This window comes from Moschus berezovskii, chromosome 10, assembly GCF_049115385.1.
Source record: "Moschus berezovskii isolate FMDL1 chromosome 10, NW_MosBer_1.0, whole genome shotgun sequence".
Classification (NCBI taxonomy): Eukaryota; Metazoa; Chordata; class Mammalia; order Artiodactyla; family Moschidae; genus Moschus; species Moschus berezovskii.
In genome coordinates this window covers 34,766,153-34,791,663 of record NC_142469.1, presented here as the reverse complement: position 1 = coordinate 34,791,663, position 25,511 = coordinate 34,766,153, and the positions used below count along the sequence as shown (strand labels likewise).

At 39.9% G+C, this 25,511-nt stretch overlaps 1 protein-coding gene across 1 annotated transcript; it reads left to right on the top strand.

Moving 5' to 3' along the window:
• Nucleotides 1-408: 408 nt before the first annotated feature.
• On the top strand, nt 409-13,393 carry GJA1 (gap junction protein alpha 1). The gene is made up of 2 exons (XM_055433368.2): nt 409-610; nt 10,504-13,393. The coding sequence occupies exon 2, from the start codon at nt 10,520-10,522 to the stop codon at nt 11,666-11,668; it is 1,149 nt and encodes a 382-aa protein (XP_055289343.1). The 5' UTR covers nt 409-610; nt 10,504-10,519; the 3' UTR covers nt 11,669-13,393.
• Nucleotides 13,394-25,511: the final 12,118 nt, after the last annotated feature.

The following is a 25,511-nucleotide window of genomic DNA, read 5'->3' as shown; positions in this document are numbered from 1 at the left end:
GAAACAAAGTTTGCCCCGGCTATATTCTACTCCACCACTTTAACTTACTACAGCACACATGTATTACAGTACGTAAACTTTTAGAAAAGGTTGCATTATTCTAAAACACACTACTTTTTTTTGTTTTAATCCCCGAACTTTTGGTGAGAAAAGCACTAACTGAAACCCATAATTGTATCTGTAAGCAGTGACTTAAGCAGTGGCACTCACGTCTCTACTGCTACTTCGTCTGGTCAGCACATTTACAGCACAACTCTGTCTGGACCTGGCTACTCCTCCTTCCCCCACCCGTCCACGTTCTCCGGCCCGCTCTCCACCCCGCTGCCCGCCTTTCCTCTTCTCCTCCCCTTCCTTCTAGCCCCTCCTCCCTGTTGAGTCAGTGGCTTGAAACTTTTAAAAGCTCTGTGCTCCAAGTAAGAAAAAAGCTTTTACGAGGTATCAGCACTTTTCTTTCATTAGGGGGAAGGAGTGAGGAAAGTACCAAACAGCAGCAGACTTTTAAACTTTAAATAGACAGGTCTGAGTGCCTGGGCTTGCTTTTTCATCTTACTTCATCCTCTGAGGAGTTCAATCACTTGGCTTGCCTACTTCACTTCTTTTAAGAGAAAGAGTAAGTTTTTAAAAGAACTTTACCTAACCGTGTCTTTTTCTAGCAGTGAAACTTTTCTAAAGTTTTTAAATGTGTTAAATGTAGCTTTCATATGACACAATAAAGGGGATGATGAACTTAAAGTGTCTGTAGTTTTAAAGTTAAAATTAAACTTACGGTATACTTTTTGACTGCTGAAAAGTTTTTCTTTTAATAATGCAACAGGTAAATAAGATTCAGATCTTTGTGATGAGGATAAAGAACTCATTTACTGGATATTTCGTTTTCCATTTTAGACTATAATTTTACTTTTGCGGGTGATCAGTAACAGTCTAGGTGCTTTGTAAGTTTTGGGGGGGAGGGCGAGGTTAGGGGCCTAGGTTGGGGATTTGACTGACAACAATACAAAAATCAAAGTGCAAATTTGCTTAGCGTGCTTGCTATAGAATTCTACGCTTTGTGCTTTTTCATATGGAAATCTTGATTGATGTTCTATAGCCTTGCAAAGCAAACTTCTTAACAAAGTGCTTTGTTAAGATCTTGCGGTTACTTGACTTCCACGTGGTTCCTTCCTAGAATTTTACCCTGTAAACAAAAGTTATAAAAATCAGAGTTGTGATATTGAGGTTCTTAAAGCCACAGTAAAGGGTTACTTTCTGTTAGCGGCACTATGGAAAAATCTTGAGACTCGCAAGAGAGCCACCATTGACTCGACCACGCTGGCAATTCAGGAGGTGAAATCCCTTGAATGGGTGATGGTTACTTACAAAGCATGAACAGAGGGAGAACAGAAGTCTAGGAAAGAGTGTATGCCTGGGTGCATTTCCAAAAGGTCTCGTAAGGCAGGGGCTCCTAGAAAGAATAGGAATCGAAATTTCTTAAAGCAGCCCCTTAGAGGGAGCTCCCCCCACCCCACGCCACCCCACCTTCCGCTTGTCCGATCCTGTAACAAACTTCAGACCTCTGGGGCAACTGTTTTGAGTCGCTGGGTGCTGCCAGTAGGCAAAGATAACGTGGATTTGTTATTTAAAAGGGTTCAATATCTCACATGCTCTTATGGGTAACACACATTCTGTTAGCTAGAAATACAACCTTGCGTTTTCGTGTCCCGTAGGGATTTTGTCTGATCTAACTCCACAGACTATTTCGTTTAAATTTTTGGTGTGACCCTGCAGTCTGAAGTATTTGCACCAGAGAAGGTTGAAAAGCAAAGAAAAATGAAAGCTTTGCGGAAGGAGGATGGGGGCCTGGGGCCCGGCGGGCGCGGGGTGCCTCCTGCCATCTTAGCATCCGCCCGGCTCGCCCGGGGCTCCTGCACGGTCTGAGCGCTGGCGATTTGCAAAGGTTTGCTCAGAGGAGTCCTTGCGAGCCTCTCGAGTCTAACCCGGCGCAGGTCCCATTCCGCCACTGGGAAGGGAGGGGGAGGGGAGGGCGGCAGGGGGCGGGGTGGGGGAGCAGGACTGTGTGCCAAATAGTAAAAAGAAGAGCAAATGATTAATTGAATTAACTGTATCAATCTAATTTCCCTTACAACACCCCCTCCCGCAGTGTCCTTTTTTAGTTTTTCTTTTGAACTTGCTGAATCCTACTGTATAAACCGTAAGGAAACCTGGGTGCCTTGGGAATTATCTACCGTACCTAAATGGCACTTCTAACTCTTCTGTAAGTTCTCGAAACTTCTCAAGAATGGGGGTGGAGTGGGGAGAGCGGAGGAAGCCCCATCATGAAATGAGTAAAGTGCTAATGACGTGTCCGGAGACAAATCAGTTCCAGAATTCGGGAACTCAAATCTTCCTCGGTTCCTAGCAGCGGCTCGCCCACCCTCTCATTTTGGCTAGTCATCCAAATATTTACAGAGCATCTCTGATAAAGCTTATCAAAAGTTCTCCTTAACCAACCTCATCCTCACCCTAGGGCGTGCCTATTTTTCTCTCTAGGAGTACAAAGTGGGGTTGGGAAGAGGAGAGCTATAAACTGTTGGAAAAACAGACGTGGCTTTACTTGGAGGTGGGTTTAATTTCTTTTGCTTCCCAAACCAAGTTGGTAATGAAAAGATGCTTAATTTCCCCCTCTGAAAACTGGACACATATGAAGTTTGTCTAAAATGCCTTGGGCACTTTGAAGAATAGATTATGAAAAAAATTTTAAAGGCCTAACTTGTCCAGGAATTGCTAGAATAAAAGCCTCTAATAATGCAGAGATCTCATTAAATTAACTCCGTCTCAAAGAATGAAAAAATCCAGGGGAAAAAACACTCATGGAAAAGAGTAATTAATTCCTCTATGTGGGCCAGGTTGCCTGAAATTTCCTCTGTCCTGGCAACATGTATGTGTGGTGCCTTTTAGTTTCCAAAGTCAGTACAGTTTTCACCTGTCTTTTGCCTGCAAAATGCAATAGTAATGCGTTGATCCTACTGCAGGAGCTTTGATCCTACTATGTTACATATTTTTCTACTACCTTTTATGGTTTATCACTGCTGCCCGATCCACTCAATTCCTGGCCCTTTACAGTGTAATTCTTACATTGCTCACCCTTCCTGGAAACAGTGTCAAAGCAAGCATCTGAAAGGGTGTGTTTTCAGATATTGAGAGTTGTTTTGTTACTTAGATGTCTTCAGTCGTACCTAGAGGAGAATGGGAACCTCACGATAAAGTGCATTCCTTCGTTTCTCTGGTGATGTCCAGAGATGCAGCTGGGTCTGAGCCTCAGCGCCTCTATATATATGATACCCGAGGGAAGGGAATGATAGGAAAGTCACCAGTGATTAATACCTCCTACTCCACCTTTCCGGTTCTGACTTCCCTTCAAGATTCTCAGTTGTTGAGATCGTTGAAGCGTATTTACACACGTCAGTTCAATTCTGGAGAGACAAGTTATTATCTAGTGTTTACCATTAATGTCAGTATTCAATATAGGTAAGTCAGGTTTCAAAAAAATCCCTGGAGTTCTCTTCAGTGGGAGTTCTCCCACTCACCACCCCCTTCAGATAACCACCTAAATTCTCTGCTTTGTCTCCACATTGCGGTTTGCCTGTGTATGTACATACTCTCTTTTGCCAAAGGTAAAACACAGACCATGCTGAGCCATTTATATAGAAGTTTTATATATATAAGTTTTTCCATAGGAGTTTCTTAATTTTCAGTAACCTTCACATCCAAGTTTTCCTAGCTGTCTAAATACTTTCTTTAACATACCTGTTTTGGGATTTCCCTGGTGGTCCAGTGGTGAAAATGCCTCTCTCCCTCTGCAGGGGGAGCAAGTTCAATCCCTGGTGGGGGAACTAAGATCCCTCATGCCACGTGGCACCGTCAAAAAAAGAAAGTGTTTTATGGAATGTTTAAAATTAACAGTAATATAGAAAATACATAGTGTATTTTTTAGCAATTTATGTAAGGAAGATGCATTCTCTAGTGTATGACTTTTTCCATGATTTAGAGAAGATGTCTCCAAATAGAAACACAAAGACAGGCAGACCTTTTTCATGGTCTTTTCTCTCCAATAATTGATAAAGGGTAAATTTGTTTCATTCTCTTTGAGGTTGCTATTGTACTCATTTCAGGAGCTTTTGATTACCATTAGGAAAATGTTAATCACTTCTTAGTTATTATTTTGCTAAAGGAAAGAATACCAAAGTTAGAAAATAAAAGGGCTATATCTATATCTAAAAATCATTGAAAGAGGAATGAAACTTTATTGAGCTTTTACTAAGAGCTTCATGTTCATGACTTACTCATTCAGTGTTCATTAAGGAAAGAAGATTTTAATACACTTGTGAGGGCTTTACCTCCATCCGATGGCAATCTAAGAACACAACTTTTAGCCTTCAGCTTCTGACTTAGGCTCTTTCTTGTATCACCATGAGTGACCATGAGAAACTTCTGCTAGTGGGGAGTTGAGTGATAGCTGTTGGACTAGGGAGAGGATTATCTATTTTGTAGGTGTCATTTTCTCTTTGGATGAAGTTCCTCACTCCTTAACTCCCATCTCATGTCATTGTTCTGTGGAGGCTGATGTAGATTGACTACGTGAATGAAAATGGTGAGAGCCAAGGGAAAAAGGCATGTGTGTTCCCACCCCACCTGCAAAAATCAATGCCACAAATCAGGTACACGTCAGAAGAAATGTAGCAGTATATCATTCTTTACAAAAGAATCTAAGGCTAATCATGGAGCCATGGGCAGAATTTTAAATAGAGTAAATGTTTACACAAAATAGCTTTGATACACCAGGGCTTCCTTGGTGGCTCAGACAGTAAAAAATCTGCCTGCAACACAGGAAAGCCACGTCTGATCCCTGGGTCGGAAAGATTCCCATGGCAAAGGGAGTGACTAACAGCTCCAATATTCTTGCCTGGACAATTCCATGGACAAGAGGAGCCTGGAGGGTTACAGTCTGTGGGGTTGCAAAGAGTTGGACGCGATTGAGCAACTAGCACATCACAGAGTTAGGTTGACTACCCACATATAAGGAAGCAAAGGTTGTTTATCATATGATGAATATATATTTTTCATAGTACCTAATTCAAATCACTGAACTGCCTAACACACCCTCAACCTATGTAGAGATGTTGCATAAACTGGGATTGATACCAGCTGTTACTCTTCTCCTTAGAGCCCCAATCTTACCCCAAGATTTATCCCTCTTGAAATAAATGCGAGTTTTAACAGGTTATTTCTTGCACTGCGGGATACCGTGGGATCTCTCTCGGCAAGAGTTGAATTGTGCAGTCCAGTCAGAATTAAAATCTTGCGGAATTGGACAAAAACACATTTTTTTTGTTGTTTCTTTGAAATCTTAACCTGTAAAACAGCATAATAGTGAAACTGCGTAAATATCTATGATACCAGATACATTTTGCAAGAATTCCAAATCACTATGACCTTGTCTGATAAATTCAGGACCTTGTTTAACAAATTCTTTGTAATCATATTACTTGCTCAGGAATCATTTAAAATATATTGCTTCAACAGACAGTTCTCTGTTACAGCAATTATCACTTGAAAATTGAATAGTTTTTATCATATGAGATGCTGACAATACTTTTCTTAACTGAGTAATTCCCTTTTTAATTAATTTGAAACTTCAGAAGTTTGGGATAGCTAACTATAATTAAGAGAGTCCCAAGGAGGTAGTAAACAAACAAACAAAACTGGTAAAACCTGGTGCCTTTTTTGTTACAGGCCCCTTTTAATTCACTCAATAGATAGTCAGTTTCTCGCAACTCTTTTAAGCACTGGAGATACAGCAGTGGAGACAAGAAACTCCCATATAGAACTCACATTCTAGTTGAGAAAAGCAGATATAAGTCCTTGTCATGGAGGCAGACAAACAATAAACAGATAAACATATATAATATGTCAAGTAGAGCTAAAGACCATTAAAAAACAAAAAAGAAGAACAGGGGGAGTAGCCAGGGACTGGCCTGGAGTACTGACTAAAGAGGTGAGACCAGAGCGAGCCATGGGGATGAGACAGAGTTGATCAAGGCAGATCAGCTTGTTAGTATTTTTTCAGATTGTTTGAGGGGAATAGATTGGCAAGCAGGGTAACAGGCTCTCGATGTGTAACCTGAAGAGAGGTGACGTGTAACCTGGTGATGGCTGAGATCAGGCTAAGAGCTGGGGTGGTGGTGAGACTCCTAGTCTGTTTCGGGGGGAAGACAAAGCCTAGAGCATCTGCTGACAGATTGAACATGGGTTATGTTAGTTGAATGTGGGTGTGAATACTACCCAAAGCACATCTAGCTGTTGTAACTATAGAGGAATGGTCACAACTGAGCCCACTCAAAGTCATTCACCACAAGGGAGAGGGGGGTCTTACAAAATTTAAAGAAAAACATTAGAATTTACTGTTCAGTTTGGAAGTTTATAATTTGGGGGAGGGGGCCCACACTGCATGGCAAGCTGGCATGCCAGATCCTAGTTCCCCAACCAGGGATGGAACCCCTGGCCCCTGCTGCAGTGGAAGCACCAGGGAAGTCCCACGAGGCTTATAATTTTTGGCTTAGGATATTAGAAACACACATGGCACTTCTTCCTCCCTGACCCCCACCCCAAATCCATTAAATGATTTTATCAGGAAACAATTCTGTTTACCTTTATTTTGTTTCACTCAAATGATTACAGTATCTCTTCTTAGGAAAAATTTTTAAAATTGAAAGTAAAATATATTCTAATTCTCCTAATCATTATTAGGACATTAATGACATAGTATCTTGATTATAGCTTTGGCACAGTGATATATTACTATGTTTCTGAAAAACAGGACAGTCAAAAGTAACTTAAAATTGAAGGTTTATTTTCTATTTTGAATAAAGTATTTGAGTCTTTGTGTTTGCGGGGAGCAGCCAATGGAGGTAGAGGGTCAGGGGCTGTACAGTATACAGGTAAGCTCTGTTCCCAGGTGCCCAGAGAGTTCTGCTTCTCACACTGAACCCTCCCCACACTGCAGAGAGTCCAGAAGGTGCTTGGGCAGGTCACCTTTAGGGTGACTGAGGTTTTGGCTTCTAGTGTAGAGGGCCATGAAGAGCCATGAAAAATGTGATCTAACATGGTACGTAGAGGACATGGTCCAACTGCTGTCAAGCATTTGCTTCTAACAAGAACTTTATATAGCTCCTTAACTTAGACCTTAATTTATATATAAACTGCCACCTTGGGAACATAGCAGTGAAGAAATGAGTGTACAGGATATATGCTCAACTGCCATGGTTTTCTAAAGTATCAAATAAAGGGTATACTTATCTCATACTGTTGAATGTGAGTGAGGAATATAGTCTGTAAATCAATGCTAGGGGATTCTGTAAACATAATCATGACTGTTCCTTATAAAAAGGCATTCATTTTTCAACTACGACTTGGAAAAATTAAACCCATAATGGGGATGAGAGGACAAACAGTTAGTAGAATTTCTAATTCACAGCAAAGTGAATGACTACCAAAAAGGTTTTGTTCCCTCGCTTTGAAAATCACAAGCATTATAAGCCATCACATTAACCACTATCTGACAGTCTCTATGATAGTGCTAATAACAGGTATCTGCATGTTACAGGATACAAGTTGTCCAACTGGATAATTCATATCAACAGATGAAAGAGTGTAACTCAATTAATTAATGCAAATGACAACTCTATGTCTCCTTAAAGAAAAGACAACTTTGCTACTACTTGGAGAGCTGCCCAGTAACCAGTTCACACACTGGTGGCATATAGGTTATTTTTGTAGAATCTCAGAACTATATGGTAGTCAGGTTTTATTTTCCATAGGGTGTAAATAAACTTAGTAATTATTTGCCACAAGCATCAGTATATTTTGTTTGAAATAATAATGAAACATTGACTAAAATAACTTGTCATTGTGCCTGAAACATTTTTTTTAACTCGAGCTCAATCGTGTGAATGTGATGAGATTGTGCAGTTTATCCTTTTATACTTGATTGTTTTTGTTGTTCATTTTCCCTACCCCCCCACAACTGGAGTATTGAGCAAAAGCAGATGACACTGGCAAAATAGTGAAATTCTCTACAAACAGAATCAGGGCCAATTTACACATCATCACATCGAAACTGTCTATTGATAGAGCTCCAAAAATTCTGCTCTATTTGTTTGACCCTCACGGACTGTATTTCTTCATTCCCAGTGCAGTGTCTTCTGCTAAATTGTAGGGTTTTTTTCTTTTATATTCTTTCACATCAAACTGTCTGTCAAAGCTAAATTACTCCCTCTCACTTCAAGCTTTCCCCTGGCTATTTAACTCTTTGTCAAGCCTTTTTTCTTGCTTGACTGTTCTTTCCATACATCAGTTTCACTGTCACTTCACCATCTAAATGGCCCTTCCTAGTAGGGAAGCTCCTTTTCTTTATGACCACTGACAGAAAGGCATTATTTCCTATAACCTGCCCGCTCATCTCCACTCATTACACACACACACACACACACCCCCACCTCCCCAGTCAGTCTCTGGCACCAGTGTCTGGATTGTCATCAAAAAATACACACTGACTGCTAACTTAGATAGCTGATAACAGTTTTACTTTATGGATCAGCCATCTCCTCTATGTTCCATCTGGGAAATCCCAGGCCAGGTTTCCAATTCATTTTTTCTGGCTTCTATAGCCAGGAGGTACAAGCAGTAGACAGAAGTGTAATATTGCTTAGTGGGGAAGAAGATTCCCCTGGATTTCATTTACTTCACATAAGGAGAACAGGCTCACAGTTTAATTCCAGCTGAAAAACTTCTTTATATTAAGACAGAGAACTTATTTCTAGGAAACCTATTTAATCCTACTTTTAGTTATACTCTTTAAAATTCAGTAAGTTCCTGGGAAGTCTTTGCTTTGCTTGTTTTTAATTATTAAATAATTTTTTACTGTTTCATCCTGTTCTGAACCCTCCAATAACTCTCTGCTGAAAATTAAACTGTATTCTCTATGACTGCCTCATACAATATTATTCATTTCTTCCCAGATTTCAGCCCCTGCTAAGATTTTATATATCAAAGCATGAGAACATTTCTAACTTTGACTCAGCTTAACTTTAATTTTAAGACCAGAGTTGTCCATTGGAAAGCCTTGGTCTTGGGATTGAAAGTCTTTTTCTGGCCTTACTGATAGGTGAATTATTTCCAAAACTTCCCTGGTGGCCCAGACAGTAAAGAACCTACCTGCAGTATAGGAGACCTGGGTCCAATCCCTGAGTAGAGCAGATCCCATGGAGAAGAGAATGGCTATTCATTCCAGTATTCTTTCCTGGAGAATTCCATGGACAGAGAAGCCTGGCCGGCTACAGTCCATGGGATCACAAAGAGTCAGATATGACTGAGTCCCTAATACTTTTAAGGACCTCAGTTTTCATCAGTTGAATGGACTACTGGCGATTAAAAGTACAAATTGAACTAATAACTTTGGGGATTCCTGTCATCTCTATACACTTGAAGCTATTTCTCATCCCCAGTAATGGGCAAGTCCTAGGCTTAAAATATCAAGGTAGTGATAGGAAGTTAAGAAGAGTGTGTGGGCTGAGGGTCCAAAATCCAGTAAAGGAACTTGAAAGTATACAGCAATCCAAAGATGAAAAACAACCATTTTTACTACAGATAACAGATTACTTTTTATTTCGCAGGCTATGATTAGTATTGAGGCCAATTGAACTCTTACTTGAAATGTAATATGCATTTAGTATTTGTTTTTGAAAGTAGGTTCCTGCATCTAGGGACACAGTGTGTCACAATGGTACCTTTGAGTGCAGCATAATTGCCTATGGGTGGAAGACAGATGTCCAAACCACATAAGTCAGTGCTTAAGAAAAAACAGAAGTATAAATGACCACAATATAGAGTATGCACAAAGACACTTGAAATACCAAGGAGAAATGTTTCAGTTTACAATTAGGAATAACGTGCTGTATGTAATAGGATTGAGGTTTGAAGACAGATTATGTGTGTGTGCATGGGTATGGGAGTTTTTACCTCAATTCTTAGGTACCCATAGGTTTTGAATACCACACATCAGCATTTTGCTTAGATAAGCATGCAGATACAGGCCTATCAGGCAAGAATGATCCTCATTTTTCAGACAATAAAATAAGCAGAGACATTTAGCACTGACAGCTTCTCAAGCGAAAAGGTGAGACTGTGGTTGAGCAAGTAATACCTCTTCACAAGGTTAAGATCTCACTTTACTTGGCACATAGGCTCTGCTGTTTCTAAAACTTAACATATATCAGGAAAATCTGAGACCTCTTTTCAGGGGGAAATGGAATCATTTGCACTTGTGGGCTGTTTTGCTTTTGTTTTTGGAAGGATGCTAGAACGATAGGAAATATTTTATAATATTTTGATTGTTGGCTGAAAGAAACTGTATATTAAACCAATAATTTGGGTCTGTGATTATTTAGTTGTCTTTTGGTTTCTTTTCAGGTGGTACCCAGGCAACATGGGTGACTGGAGTGCCTTAGGCAAACTCCTTGACAAGGTTCAAGCCTATTCCACCGCTGGAGGGAAGGTGTGGCTGTCAGTCCTTTTCATTTTCCGAATCCTGCTCCTGGGGACAGCGGTTGAGTCAGCCTGGGGTGATGAGCAGTCTGCCTTTCGTTGTAACACTCAGCAGCCTGGTTGTGAAAATGTCTGCTATGACAAATCCTTCCCAATCTCTCATGTGCGCTTCTGGGTCCTGCAGATCATATTTGTGTCTGTTCCCACACTCTTATACCTGGCTCATGTGTTCTACGTGATGCGAAAGGAAGAAAAACTGAACAAGAAAGAGGAGGAACTCAAAGTTGCCCAAACTGATGGTGCCAACGTGGACATGCACTTGAAGCAGATTGAAATTAAGAAGTTCAAGTATGGCATTGAAGAGCATGGCAAAGTGAAGATGCGAGGGGGCTTGCTGAGAACCTACATCATCAGTATCCTCTTCAAGTCTGTCTTCGAGGTGGCCTTCTTGCTGATCCAGTGGTACATCTATGGATTCAGCTTGAGTGCCGTTTACACTTGCAAAAGAGATCCCTGCCCGCATCAGGTGGACTGTTTCCTTTCTCGGCCCACGGAGAAAACCATCTTCATCATCTTCATGCTTGTCGTGTCGTTGGTGTCTCTTGCCTTGAACATCATCGAACTCTTCTATGTCTTCTTCAAGGGTGTTAAGGATCGTGTGAAGGGAAAGAGTGATCCTTACCATGCTACCACCGGCCCACTGAGCCCCTCCAAAGACTGTGGATCTCCAAAATATGCTTATTTCAATGGCTGCTCCTCCCCAACTGCTCCTCTCTCGCCCATGTCTCCTCCCGGGTACAAGCTGGTCACCGGAGACAGAAACAATTCTTCCTGCCGCAATTACAACAAACAAGCAAGTGAGCAAAACTGGGCCAATTACAGCGCAGAACAAAATCGAATGGGGCAGGCAGGCAGCACCATCTCTAACTCCCACGCCCAGCCTTTTGATTTCCCAGATGACCACCAGAATTCTAAAAAACTTGATGCTGGCCACGAACTACAGCCTCTAGCCATTGTGGACCAGCGGCCTTCCAGCAGAGCCAGCAGTCGCGCCAGCAGCCGACCCCGGCCTGATGACCTGGAGATCTAGGTCCAATCGAGATCCCACTCAGTTGTGGAGAAGAAACAGGTGCTATAAAAAATGCACCTTAGGTGTTCATTTTGTTCCATTGGAGGTGGTACTCAACAGCCTTGTCATGAGGCTTAGAAAACACAAAGACATTAGAATACCTGGTTCATTGGGGGTGTTAGGGATAGGCGGGTGGAGAGGGAGGGGATGAGGGAGGTACATGTTGGTATTTAATGTAGTTGATTCAAAAAGCTTAAGTTCTAAGTAAAAGTTGCATTAGGTGATCCATAGGTAAGGGCTTTTTCTTTCCCACACACCCCTAAGAATAGTTCAGTGTATGTGAAAGAGTCAGTGATATTTTTGGCTAAATATTCTTTTGTTCTACCAAGAAACTGAAATAAGTTTGGCCAGGAGAAAATACTTTCTGAACATTTTGCTTATGTTTATCAAGAAAAAGACAGAGGATTGTCTTTATGTCCCTGCTAAAAACATTCCATTGTTAAAATTTGCACTTTGAAGGTAAGCTTTGTAGGCCTGACCCTCCAGGTGTCAATGAACTTGTGCTACTAGAATTTTTATTCGTGGTATCAGTTAAGAGTTCAGACAAGGCCCACAAAAGAAGACTTTCCATGCATTTGCAAATCTCAGCCAGTTATCTGTACATTCTTTTTTTACATTCACTTGCATATAGTGTTACCATCACTTTGCATCATTCCTCAACTACTATTCATATTCGTTTAATGATTTATGTAAACATTTTAAAAGCAGTTGGGATATCACTTAACATTTTTTGAGTTAGAGTCAGGGAAGCAAGCCATGCTCAATATTTAACAGTCACTTGTCTGTGAATGTGTGTGGAAGAGTGTGTTTTATTTGTCATGTATTGGTACAAGTAGATGCAGTATAACTCACAAACACAGATTTGAAAATAATGCACACATGGTGTTCAAATTTGAACCTTTCTCATGGATTTTGTGGTGTGGGCCAATATGGTGTTTACATTATATAATTCCTGCTGTGCAAATAAAGCACATGTTTTTTTTCCCTAAGATGTTTTTTCTCCATGTATCCTATTAAGGATGCTGGTTTTTTTAATTTAGATTCTTTTTTTTCTTTTTTTTTTTTAGAATATAGCAGTAATGCTATTGCTGAAATGAATGATTTTCTTTTTCTGAAATATAATCATTGATGCTTGAATGATAGAATTTTAGTACTGTAAACAGGCTTTAGTAATTAATGTGAGAGACTTAGAAGAAATGCTTAGAGTGGACTATTAAGTGTGCCTAAATGAATTTTGCAGTAACTGGTATTCTTGGTTTTGTCCTACTTAATACACATTCATTCAGAACTTGTATTCTATTCTGAGTTTGACAGTCTTTTGGAGTAACCAGCAACTTTGATGTTTGCACTAAGATTATACTTGGAATGCAAGAGAGGTTGAAAGAGTTTCAGTAGTGCACATGTAACTAATTTATTTGAAGTCTATCCTAAAGTAATCTACCAGTCTCTTCAAATGCTTTTTAAAAATTCATCACAGATGATTAGTGAAAATACAAAATATCATACTTTTCTTGTTGCATGTCAGCTACATAAAGAGTTTTGTACAATGAGAAATACTAATTTGTTTGACATTCCATGTTAAACTACTGTCATGTTCAGCTTCATTGCATGTGATGTAGACCTAGTCCATCGATCATGTGTTCTGGAGAGTGTTCTTTATTCAATAAAGTTTTAATTTAGTATAAAGATAGCCTTTATAGCCTGTCTGATTTTTAAAATTTCTATTGCATCTATTCACAATTCTCAAAGACAGTTCCATGGATTATGAGGATTTGGACAAAAAGATTCACAAGATTCCAGAATCTTCTTGAGTAAGCCACCAGGGAAGCCCCTTTAAAAGAATAGTTTTTATTGTTAACTAGATTCAGTGCAACATTGATTAACATTTTTGAGTATTTATTCAACAGAGAAGATAATGGATAAGAATGATGAATTTAGAATATAAAATTAATGGAAGTGAAAGTCGTCTCCGACTCTTTGTGACCCAAGAACTATATAGTCCATGGAATTCTCGAGGCCAGGATACTGGAGTGGGTAGCCTTTCCCTTCTCCAGGGGATCTTCCCAACCCAGGGACTGAACCCAGGTCTCCCACATTTAGGCAGATTCTTTACCAGCTGAGCCACAAGGGAAATCCCAAGAATACTGAAGTGGGTAGCCTATCCCGTCTCCAGCGGATCTTCCCAACCCAGGAATTGAACCAGGGTCTCCTGCATTGCAGGCAGATTCTTTACTGAACTATCAGGGAAGCTCCCCAAAATTAATGAGTTGTGTTTAAAGTAAGATAATAGTGAGTAATTTAGTAGGTCTATATATGGCAGAAGTAAGACTAGAAAGAGGGTACTGAAAATTAAAACTATAGGGCCTTCCAGGTAAAAAAGAATTAGAGCAAGGTTGGTTTGAGTATGGTTATGCTCTGTGACAAAAGAATGAAACAAGTTCTATTATCCCAAAACATTGTGAAAACATGGAAAAATTGATTTTAAAAATTCTTAACACCCAAGGAAAATTAAACCATTCAGAGGGACAAGATCAATTCTGGGCAACTGAAAGTATTGCTATAATTTAAAATATAAAATGTGTTAGCACTTTTAAATCACATTTCAAGAAAGTTATTTTTATTTTTTGGCCACACCACACAGCATGTGTGATCTTAGTTCCCCGACAGTAATTGAACCTGTGTCCGCTGCCGTGGAAGTACGGAGTCTTAACCACTGGACCACCAGGGAAGTCCCAAAAGCTTCTTGCTGCTGCTGCTGCTGCTAAGTCGCTTCAGTCGTGTCAGACTCTGTGCGACCCCATAGACAGCAGCCCACTACGCTCCTCTGTCCCTGGGATTCTCCAGGCAAGAATACTGGAGTGGGTTGCCATTTCCTTCTCCAATTCATGAGAATGAAAAGAGAAAGTGAAGTCGTTCAGTCATGCCCGACTCCTAGCGACCTCATGGACTGCAGCCTACCAGGCTCCTCTGTCCATGGGATTTTCCAGGCAAGAGTACTGGAGTGGGTTGCCATTGCCTTCTCCGAAAAGCTTCTTAACTTACTACAATTGTTTACGTGAATACTCACCGCAAAGCAAACTAGTAGATTTCTGAGCATAAAAACATTACTAGTTTAGAAATAACCTGGTTAAACTTGGTGGCTAGATGTGCCTAATGTCCAAGGGTTATCTAATCAGTCTCAGAGTCAATATAATTGGTAGTATCAACATTTCTTCAAGTGTTATCATTCAGCTGGCTGAGACCCTGAAGGGAGAGGCAAATTTTCTCTGTGCATGTATGTGTCTGCATTTACTGTGGAAAATAGAGAAACACGGTTTATTTGAATGTGCGTGTGTATTCAAATACATATATATATATATAGAGAGAGAGAGATGGACACATAGACTACTGAATGTAGATTTCTGATGTATGTGTGTGGAAGTGAGAAGGCAAGATACACCTTTAAAATATAGTCCATTTTCAACTTTCTCCAAACTTTAAAGCTTGTCACTATTAAAAAAAAAAATCCAAGCATGTTATAAATACACAGTTTTAAACTGCAAAAGTATATGAAATAGAAAATCAAATCTCACCTCTCCTCATTCTCCAGAATAGACATCATAGAAGTTCTAATTCCATTGGAAAGCACTGTTAAAGTTTCAGGCACCAACCATATATCAGATACTTTGTTAACTAGTGGAGATTATTAGAATGACCTCATAGTCCCATGCCCACAACTAAAAATTGAATTGAGTTGTTTTAAAATTATGAAAAAGCTGAAATTTCATTATACGAATATTTATTAGATACTCATTTTTGTCATAAAATTCCCTGTTTTCAATGTTGGAAAATTTCGAGTCTTCTAAGAGTAGCAGAACTTTCTGTTGTGGAAATGTTCTATTTTGTGCACTATGGTAGCCACTAGCCACATGTGGCTATTGAAGCACTCGAATGGCTAGTGAGTCTGAAGAAAAGGATTATTTTAATTTTAAATAGCCGATGTGGCTAATGGCTATCAAATTGGGCAGTACAATTCTAAAGTCTGCTAGAAGAAAAAAAAATACTGGGTCAAAATGGGGGAGAGGATGGTCATGTTATAAAAACAGGAAAGAGAAATTTCAGGGTCCTTTTCATAGTTTTATAATACTTGCCTGGAGAATCCCATGGACGGAGAAGCCTGGTAGGCTACAGTCCAAGGGTCGGACACGACTGAGCGACTGAACGGAACGGAACGGAATAGTATGTCTTAGTCTGTAAACATAGAAAAAACTCTTAAGCAAAGCTTCTATTGTTACATGAAATTTTCTAGTCTTGTTAGATAGTCATGTATTTTATACTACCACTGTTTTACTTCAGAATTTCATACACAAATTTGTGCTGCTTATTTTTAAAAGTGGTAGGATTGTCTAAAGTCTTTAAATATCGAAGTTCAGTGCCCTTTTTTGGTTCAGTACATTTGCACCCTAGCCCCTGTGTGTCTTCACGAAGCTTCTAGGCCACGGATTGTTCTTTCACCTTATTTTAAGAGACTTGCTGAAGTCTACCTGCCCAGGGTGTTAGTTCCCTGCCCACACACTGCCTCTCCTAAAAATTCCAAACTTCAAATTCCAACATGCCAAGACATCTGTGCTTTGTACTTGGAGGGAGAGAAAAATAATGAAGTTTGGGGGCTTATTAAAGTCTTCAAGTGAGTTATTTTTATAAACAGCACACCAACGGTGCAGAAGCATGTTTATAATCTTTACTGGCTCCAAGATTCTGTTTTTACCTTTTCTCAGTTGGGCAAATATAGCTGAGCCCTTGGCAGGTCAGAATTTGCAGCTGGCAATTTTCAGAACTCAAGAGCAGACATGGAACTTTGCTTCAAGTAGAGAGTGAGAAGAATATCACGTACAGAAGAAAGCGAATTTGGAGGAAAAAGTTTGCGTTTGTTTCCTGGTCTTCAAAAGTGTTGAAATTTTAAGTCAGATGATTTCTTCTGGTCTCCGGATGTTTCTCTCCAACGACCAAATGCTTATTTGGGCTGTGACGTGTAGAGTAATTTCAATGCCCACACACTTTCCTGTTGAATATAAAAACTGTCTCAAGAGGCACCCACTTTAGAAAGCAAACCCTGGGCTCAAGACTTATTTAATACAACGAACCATCTGTCCCTATGAGATATGGAATGAAACAGAGCCTGTGTGGGGAGGCATTTGTGCTGGAATCTCTTAGCCAGTTGCTTTTTACAAAACTGTTCATCAGAATTAGTATAGACAGTAAGAGAGATTTTAGTTGCTATGATAGCAGAAACCATGAGGGTTATTTTATTTTGAAAGTAAATCAAGAGATATCTAAGACTGCCTTCTGCTTTGAACAGAATGGGTCAGAGTTCTGTATTTCATATATTCAGGTTTATTTATTAATTTTGAACACAGTTAACTAATTTAGAAACCCTTCCCTGCAAAAATGTAAACTAACCCTAAGCTTAAACTGTGAGAAAAAAGCTTCATTTGAGGTTAACTAAAAAAACTCTGGAGGGTAAAGCATAAAAGGTTGAGATTCTTTAAAACATTACTTGAAGCCTCAACTCTACCCAGAGTCCTAGGGTATAAATCAGACATTGCTTTTGATGCGACTGTGGCTCTGTATTCAAGTTTTTCTCAACTCAACTCTACCCAGAGTCCTAGGGTATAAATCAGACATTGCTTTTGATGCGACTGTGGCTCTGTATTCAAGTTTTTCTCAACTCAGAGCAACTGGAATTAAATCAACATTTATAATTTACTAGCATATTAGTTTCTAATCATTCAAACTACTCACTGTAATCAAAGATAGACACAACCAAAGAGCTAGTTAAAGAAAATGTTTACTCTGAGACAATTTTCCGTATGTTGGCCAAGCTTGTCAATGACTGCTTTTTCTTGGGCAGGTAATTTTAAAATATTTGGGGGGAACCACTTTACCTTCATGAGTTTCAAATTTCAGTGACTGAAGTAATTGGGAAGTTAAATGTAACTATATCCAGCATCGTATCATCTGTGATTCAAGGTAAATATAAAACTATATTAGATTTGCCTGTTACATTATTTCTGTATACTTGAAATATTATATCATATAATTTTTATTTATGATTTATAATTTTTAAAATAATAAATGATAGTAGGTACAAGAAATTATAATTTGATTAAAGTTATTTCTTTCAGTTTAGAACTTTCAATCGTATTTCTTCTCCATTTTCACAAATTACTTTTCTTCTTTTTTTTACACACATTTAGAACAGTTTTGTTATTGGGTTCTGTTTGTTGATTTGTGGTATCAAACATTTCTTTTTTCTCATATATACCTTGTCTTGTGCCCCTAAATATTTACCTTTTAATAAGCCAGTGCCAAGTTAAACATTTCGATAGTAACTCTGGAATAATCTAGCAGGAGTTAACATTTGTAATTAAAGCGTATCATCAAAAACGATCAAAAGAATTGTTTAATTTTCATCTCTACTCTGGTCCTCACTTGTCTGGAGGACTTGAAGCACTTTGTGATTAAAGAGGGTCAGAGATGTAGGTGATGGTTACCCAAAACTCCAAACGTGGCAAATGTGGGAATCATGGAGTCATTTGGCATTTGGCCAGTCTTTTTGGTCAGCATTATAACCAAGCTCTGCCTCTATCCTGATGATTCTACACGATGACTCGCTATTATGCCTGAGAGAAAAAGAGCTAAAGAAACTATAATGTATCATCAGTTCAGTTCAGTCGCTCAGTCGTGTCCGACTCTTTGCAACCCCATGAATCACAGCACTCCAGGCCTCCCTGTCCATCACCAACTCCCGGGGTTCACTCAAACTCATGTCCATCGAGTCGGTGATGCCATCCAGCCATCTCACTCTCTGTCGTCCCCGTCTCCTCCCACCCCCAATCCCTCCCAGCATCAGACTCTTTTCCAATGAGTCAACTCGTCGCATGAGGTGGCTAAAGTATTGGAGTCTCAACTTCAGCATCAGTCCTTCCAATGAACACCCAGGATTGATCTCCTTTAGAATGTATCATCAGTTCAGTTCAGTTCAGTCGCTCAGTTGTGTCCGACTCTCCGCGACCCCATGAACCACAGCACACCAGGCCTCCCTGTCCATCACCAACTCCCGGAGTACACTCAAACTCATGTCCACAGAGTCGGTGATGCCATCCAGCCATCTCATTCTCCGTCGTCCCCTTCTCCTCCCGCCCCCAACCTTTCCCAGCATCAGAGTCTTTTCCAGTGAGTCAACTCGTCGCATGAGGTGGCCAAAGTATTGCAGTTTCAGCTAGCATCAGTCACTCCAATGAACACCCAGGATTGATCTCCTTTAGAATGGACTGGTTGGATCTCCTTGCAGTCCAAGGGACTCTCAAGAGTCTTCTCCAACACCACAGTTCAAAAGCATCGATTCTTCGGCGATCAGCTTTCTTCACAGTCCAACTCTCACATCCATACATGACCACGGGAAAAACCATTGCCTTGACTAGACGGACCTTGGTTGGCAAAGTAATGTCTCTGCTTTTTAATATACTATCAAGGTTGGTCATAACTTTCCTTCCAAGGAGTAAGCGTTTTTTAATTTCATGGCTGCAATCAGCATCTGCAGTGATTTTGGAGCCCCCAAAAATAAAGTCTGACACTGTTTCCACTGTTTTTCCATCTATTTCCCATGAAGTGATGGGACCAGATGCCATGATCTTCATTTTCTCAATGTTGAGCTTCAAGCCAACCTTTTCACTCTCCTCTTTCACTTTCATCAAGAGGCTTTTGAGTTCCTCTTCACTTTCTGCCATAAGGGTGGTGTCATCTGCATATCTGAGGTTATTGATATTTCTCCTGGCAATCTTGATTCCAGCTTGTGCTTCTTCCAGCCCAGCGTTCCTCATGATGTACTCTGCATATAAGTTAAATAAGCAAGGTGACAATATACAACCTTGACGTACACCTTTTCCTATTTGGAACCAGTCTGTTGTTCCATGTCCAGTTCTAACTGTTGCTTCCTGACCTGCATACAGGTTTCTCAAGAGGCAGGTCAGGTGGTCTGGGATTCCCATCTCTTTCAGAATGTTCCACAGTTTATTGTATCATAAGTAACATCAAATTAGAGAAAGGTTTCAGAGTGGGAACATATCCATATAAAAGTACTCTAACCTTATAAGATAAAGAACAGTAACTCTAATAGGAAAAAAAATGTAGTTAGCTAGTTAGTTAAGAAACGTACAGCTTTTCTTATTTGTTCAGAGCAGCTCTTAAGCTTTGGAAATAAAGCATGGAAACAAACAAAAATTCACTCTTTAAATTTGCTATGAGTCAGTCTACCAAAGTGCTAATCCCATGGTTTGTGATGACAAAGATAAGCTGATTGATTCAGGTATTTAGACAGGGTTTTGTTTTTCATTTAAAAGATATTTTTAACAGTTGTCTCAATTTGTGGTTAAATGCAGGATGACCTTTAAAAAGCAGGCACTGTTTTTAAAAGCCACATTACGATAAAGCTGCAAATGTTTTCAAGAATTAGAAACATGCACGTTTTAAGATTTTCCAAAAATCCCAGGACTTCTGGGGAATTTCCAATATTTGTGAGACAGAAACTCTGTTGCCTCTTAAAAAGTGTGCACAAAACTCAGATAATCAATAAAACAATGCTCTGTGCTGAAATAATATGTCAAGCAAAAATGAGGTAAGTGGAACGAGATGAGAGAGTTGCAGGAAAAGGGTATCTGAAAAAATTCTTGCCATGTTAAATAAGATTTGGTCTTCTGTTCATCCTTACACATTACACATTTTTAAAAGATGGTGCTTTAAACAAGACTCATGCCCTTTCTTGTTATTTTTAGTATCTCCCCAAACCATAAACACAACCATATGTCAGGGCAAAGCTGTATTGATGGTTTGGATATGGAATACTTACTTTTATTTTTACCATTAAGTTCCATTTATAGCAAGCAACAGTTAGAACTCGACATGGAACAACAGACTGGTTCCAAATAGGAAAAGGAGTACGTCAAAGTTGTATATTGTCATCCTACTTATTTAACTTATATGCAGAGTACATCATGAGGAACTCTGGGCTGGAAGAAGCACAAGCTGGAATCAAGATTGCCAGGAGAAATAGCAATAACCTCAGATATGCAGATGATACCACCCTTATGGCAGAAAGTGAAGAGGAACTCAAAGGCCTCTTGATGAAAGTGAAAGAGGAGAATGAAAAGGTTGGCTTGAAGCTCAACATTCAGAAAAACGAAGATCATGGCATCTGGTCCCATCACTTCATGGGAAATAGATAGGGAAACAGTGAAACAGTGTCAGACTTTATTTTTTTGGGCTCCAAAATCACTGCAGATGCTGATTGCAGCCATGAAATTAAAAGACGCTTACTCCTTGGAAGGAAACTTATGACCAACCTAGATAGCATATTAAAAAGCAGAGACATTACTTTGCCAACCAAGGTCTGTCTAGTCAAGGCTATGGTTTTTCCCGTGGTCATGTATGGATGTGAGAGTTGGACTGTGAAGAAAGCTGATTGCCGAAGAATTGATGCTTTTGAACTGTGGTGCTGGAGAAGACTCTTGAGAGTCTCTTGGACTGCAAGGAGATCCAACCAGTACATTCTAAAGGAGATCAATCCTGGGTGTTCATTGGAAGGTGAAACTCCAATACTTTGGCCACCTCATGCGACGAGTTGACTCACTGGAAAAGAGTCTGATGCTGGGAGGAATTGGGGGCGGGAGGAGACGGGGACGACAGAGAATGAGATGGCTGGATGGCATCACCGACTCGATGGACATGAGTTTGAGTGAACTCCGGGAGTTGGTGATGGACAGGGAGGCCTGGAGTGCTGTGATTCATGGGGTCGTGGAGAGTCAGACACGACTGAGTTTCTGAACTGAACTGATAGCAAGTAATGTGTATTTTCCATCAATGATCAGATTTTGCATATTTTTAGTTGTTTGTGGACTAAAGGTTTGAGGAGTAGAATACTCTTCCTCTCACACTCTTCAGTGCCCATAAATTCAAACATGAATTATTTGAGAATCTATCTAGGTATACTTTAGAAGAAAAAATTTTTTATATGCATAGTTCTAGGAATCTTTGAAGTTGGCAGAAGTACAGGTAAACTGAAACTGACTATTTGGGGAAGTACTTGTCATCTATTCTCCATGTGACCTTGAACAAGATATATAACTTCTGAGTCTCAGTTCTCCAACTCTAAAGAAAATAGAAATTCATTCCTTCAAGTTTATTGTGATGATTAAATGAGATGTGATTGAACTGTATAGGACAGTCCTTGATAAACTGGTGGCATTAACTAACAGCTATGATCTCTCCCGAGGGAAATGAACAAAGGGAAAAGTAGTACTGCCAGGAAAAAAAAAATCCAGCATAACCAAATTCTGAATGTCAAAATGTACCTCTGTGTTTTCTACTTCTGTAAAAACTGTAATGAGTAAAACAGTGATAGGACAACTGGTGTGATCACAAAACTATTGAGAAACAAACCTTAGCATCTAACGCCACGGGAGGACTAGAAAAGACCCTTATAAATACAAAAAGAACACAAGGTGAAAAGACTTTAAATAAATTCAGTGTCTACAGTAGATTGGGACACATAATTCCTTCAAGAACTCTGAGAATCTTATGAATAAATATTAAGCTTATAAAGAATAAGGGTTCAGAATGTGTCCCCACCATAAGACAGCTAGGAGTATTATTAATATTGAGGAAAAGAATGGAGAAGGGAGACAGAACTAATTTCCAGTTTAGAAATCTCCTTTCGTCTTTGTGGAAATAATGGCTGCAATCCTTAGTCTGTCTCTAAGACACAACATCAGCTGGATCTGACTGTTTTGCAATCTCATCGCTCTTCGTAGCCTTCTGAGTCACACTGTTCTTGACTTTTCCTAGTACCTCCAAAGCTCTCAGTTTCTATCACCTGTGGTCCTTGCACAAATGGTTCCCTGTGAGTCACATTCTTCTTTTTCTTTGTTGACCTAAAACAGATGGGCTGCCAGTTATTTCTTCAGCAAAAATGAGTTTGTTTGGGATCAGCAGAGAATCGCAATTTGAACTCTGCAACCACAGCAAGTCTCAGGCAAGGCCCACACAGCAAAGAAAGGAGGATGCTTTCATAGAGGAGAAAAGGAAGTTGGGAGGGCTGTAGTAAACAGAGTCCATGGCTTTTCCTTGGCTGAGTTGTCAGGAAAGAAAAGGAGTCTTTCTTCTTCCTATTGGGCTTTGCTATTGGAGCTAGGTGTGAGAGTCTTCATATTGGGCTTTGCTATTGGAGCCAGGTGTGAGAGTCTTTTTCTAACTCCATTTAATTGAGGTTTCTTAATTTTTTACATCTTTTACAAACTCCTACTCACCCTTCAGTTCTCAGCTGAAATATTGCTCCTTCCTGGGACCTCTCTCTGATTTTCTGGGACCTCTCTCTGATTTTCTGGGGCTGCCCATTTTATACTCCCAGGGCACCTTGCTCTCTTCTTTGCAACATGGACTGAATGGTTTAGTGTTTGACTTCCCTAATACAGATCTTGACGTACTCCTTTGCGTATTTGGAACCAGTCTGTTGTTCCATGTCCAGTTCTGACTGTTGCTTCCTGACCTGCATACAGGTTTCTCAAGAGGCAGGTCAGGTGGTCTGCTATGCCCATCTCTTTCAGAATATTCCACAGTTTATTGTGATCCACACAGTCAAAGGCTTTGGCATAGTCAATGAAGCAGAAATAGATGTTTTTCTGGAACTCTCTTGCTTTCTCCATGATCCAGCGGATGCTGGCAATTTGATCCCTGGTGCCTCTGCCTTTTCTAAAACCTGCTTGAACATCTGGATTTCACAGTTCATATATTGCTGAAGTCTGACTTGGAGAATTTTGAGCATGACTTTACTAGCGTGTGAGATGAGTGCCATTGTGCGGTAGTTTGAACATTCTTTGACATTGCCTTTCTTTGGGATTGGAATGAAGACTGACATTTTCCAGTCCTGTGGCCACTGCTGAGTTTTCCAAATTTGCTGGCATATTGAGTGCAGCACTTTCACAGCATCATCTTTCAGGATTTGAAAAAGCTCAACTGGAATTCCATCACCTCCATTAGCTTTGTTCGTCGTGATGCTTTCTAAGGCCCACTTGACTTCACATTCCAAGATGTCTGGCTCTAGGTCAGTGATGACGTTATCGTGACTATCTTGGTCGTGAAGATCTTTTTTGTACAGTTCTTCTGTGTATTCTTGCCACCTCTTCTTAATATCTTCTGTTTCTGTTAGGTCCATACCATTTTTGTCCTTTATCGAACCCATATTTGCATGAAATGTTCCCTTGGAATCTCTAATTTTCTTGAAGAGATCTCTTGTTTTTCCTATTCTGTTGTTTTCCTCTCTTTCTTATTTAACTTATATGCAGAGTACATCATGAGGAACGCTGGGCTGGAAGAAGCACAAGCTGGAATCAAGATTGCCAGGAGAAATATCAATCACCTCAAATATGCAGATGACACTACCCTATGGCAGAAAGTGAAGAGGAACTCAAAAGTCTCTTGATGAAAGTGAAAGAGGAGAGTGAAAAAGTTGGCTTGAAGCTCAACATTCAGAAAACTAAGATCATGGCCTCTGGTCCCATCACTTCATGGGAAATAGATGGGGAAACAGTGGAAACAGTGTCAAACTTTATTTTTTTGGGCTCCAAAATCATTGCGGATGCTGATTGCAGCCATGAAATTAAAAAACGCTTATTCCTTGGAAGGAAAGTTGTGACCAACCTAGATAGTATATTAAAAAGTAGAGACATTACTTTGCCAACAAAGGTCTGTCTAGTCAAGGCTATGGTTTTTCCCGTGGTCATGTATGGATGTTAGAGTTGGACTGTGAAGAAAGCTGATTGCCGAAGAATTGATGCTTTTGAACTGTGGTGCTGGAGAAGACTCTTGAGAGTCCCTTGGACTGCAAGGAGATCCAACCAGTCCATTCTAAAGGAGATCAATCCTGGGTGTTCATTGGAAGGACTGATGCGAAAGCTGAAGCTCCAATACTTTGGCCACCTCAGGCGACGAGTTGACTCACTGGAAAAGATTCTGATCTGGGAAGGATTGGGGGCGGGAAAAGGGGACAACAGAGAGTGAGATGGCTGGATGGCATCACCGACTCTGTGGACATGAGTTTGAGTGAACTCCAGGAGTTGCTGATAGACAGGGAGGCCTGGCATGCTGTGATTCATGGGGTCTCAAAGAGTCAGACACAACTGAGTGACTGAACCGAACTGAACTGACAGAATATAGATCTTCCTTGGCTTAAGATTGGGTTATGTCTTGATAAACACATTTTAAGTAAAAAATATATTTATTATGCTTACCCTACCGAAAATCGTAGCTTAACCTAACCTAACTTAAACATACTCAGCACACTTATGTTAGCCCAGAGTTGGGCAAAATCATCTTTACACAAAGCCAATTTAAGATAGAGTGTTGGATATCTTATGTAATTTATTGAATACTGTATTGAAAGTGAAAAACAGAACATCTATACAGGTATAAAATGTTTTTAAGTGTATTGGCTCTTTACTTTCATGATTGCATGTCTGACTGCAGCTGCCCATTATCATGAGGGAGCTTTGTACTGTATATCGCTCACTGAGGAAAAGTTCAAAATTCAAAATCTGAAGTATGGTTTCTACTGAATGCGTTTCATGCAGTAAAGAAATAACTCAACCATTGTAGGTCAAGGACTCACTATGAAAACAGGAGCCTTTTTTCTTTTTCTGTGCTGTATCAATGACTAGTGTTTTGTCTGGCAAAGTAATATATTGACCGCTAATTAATATATGCAATTGTTCAG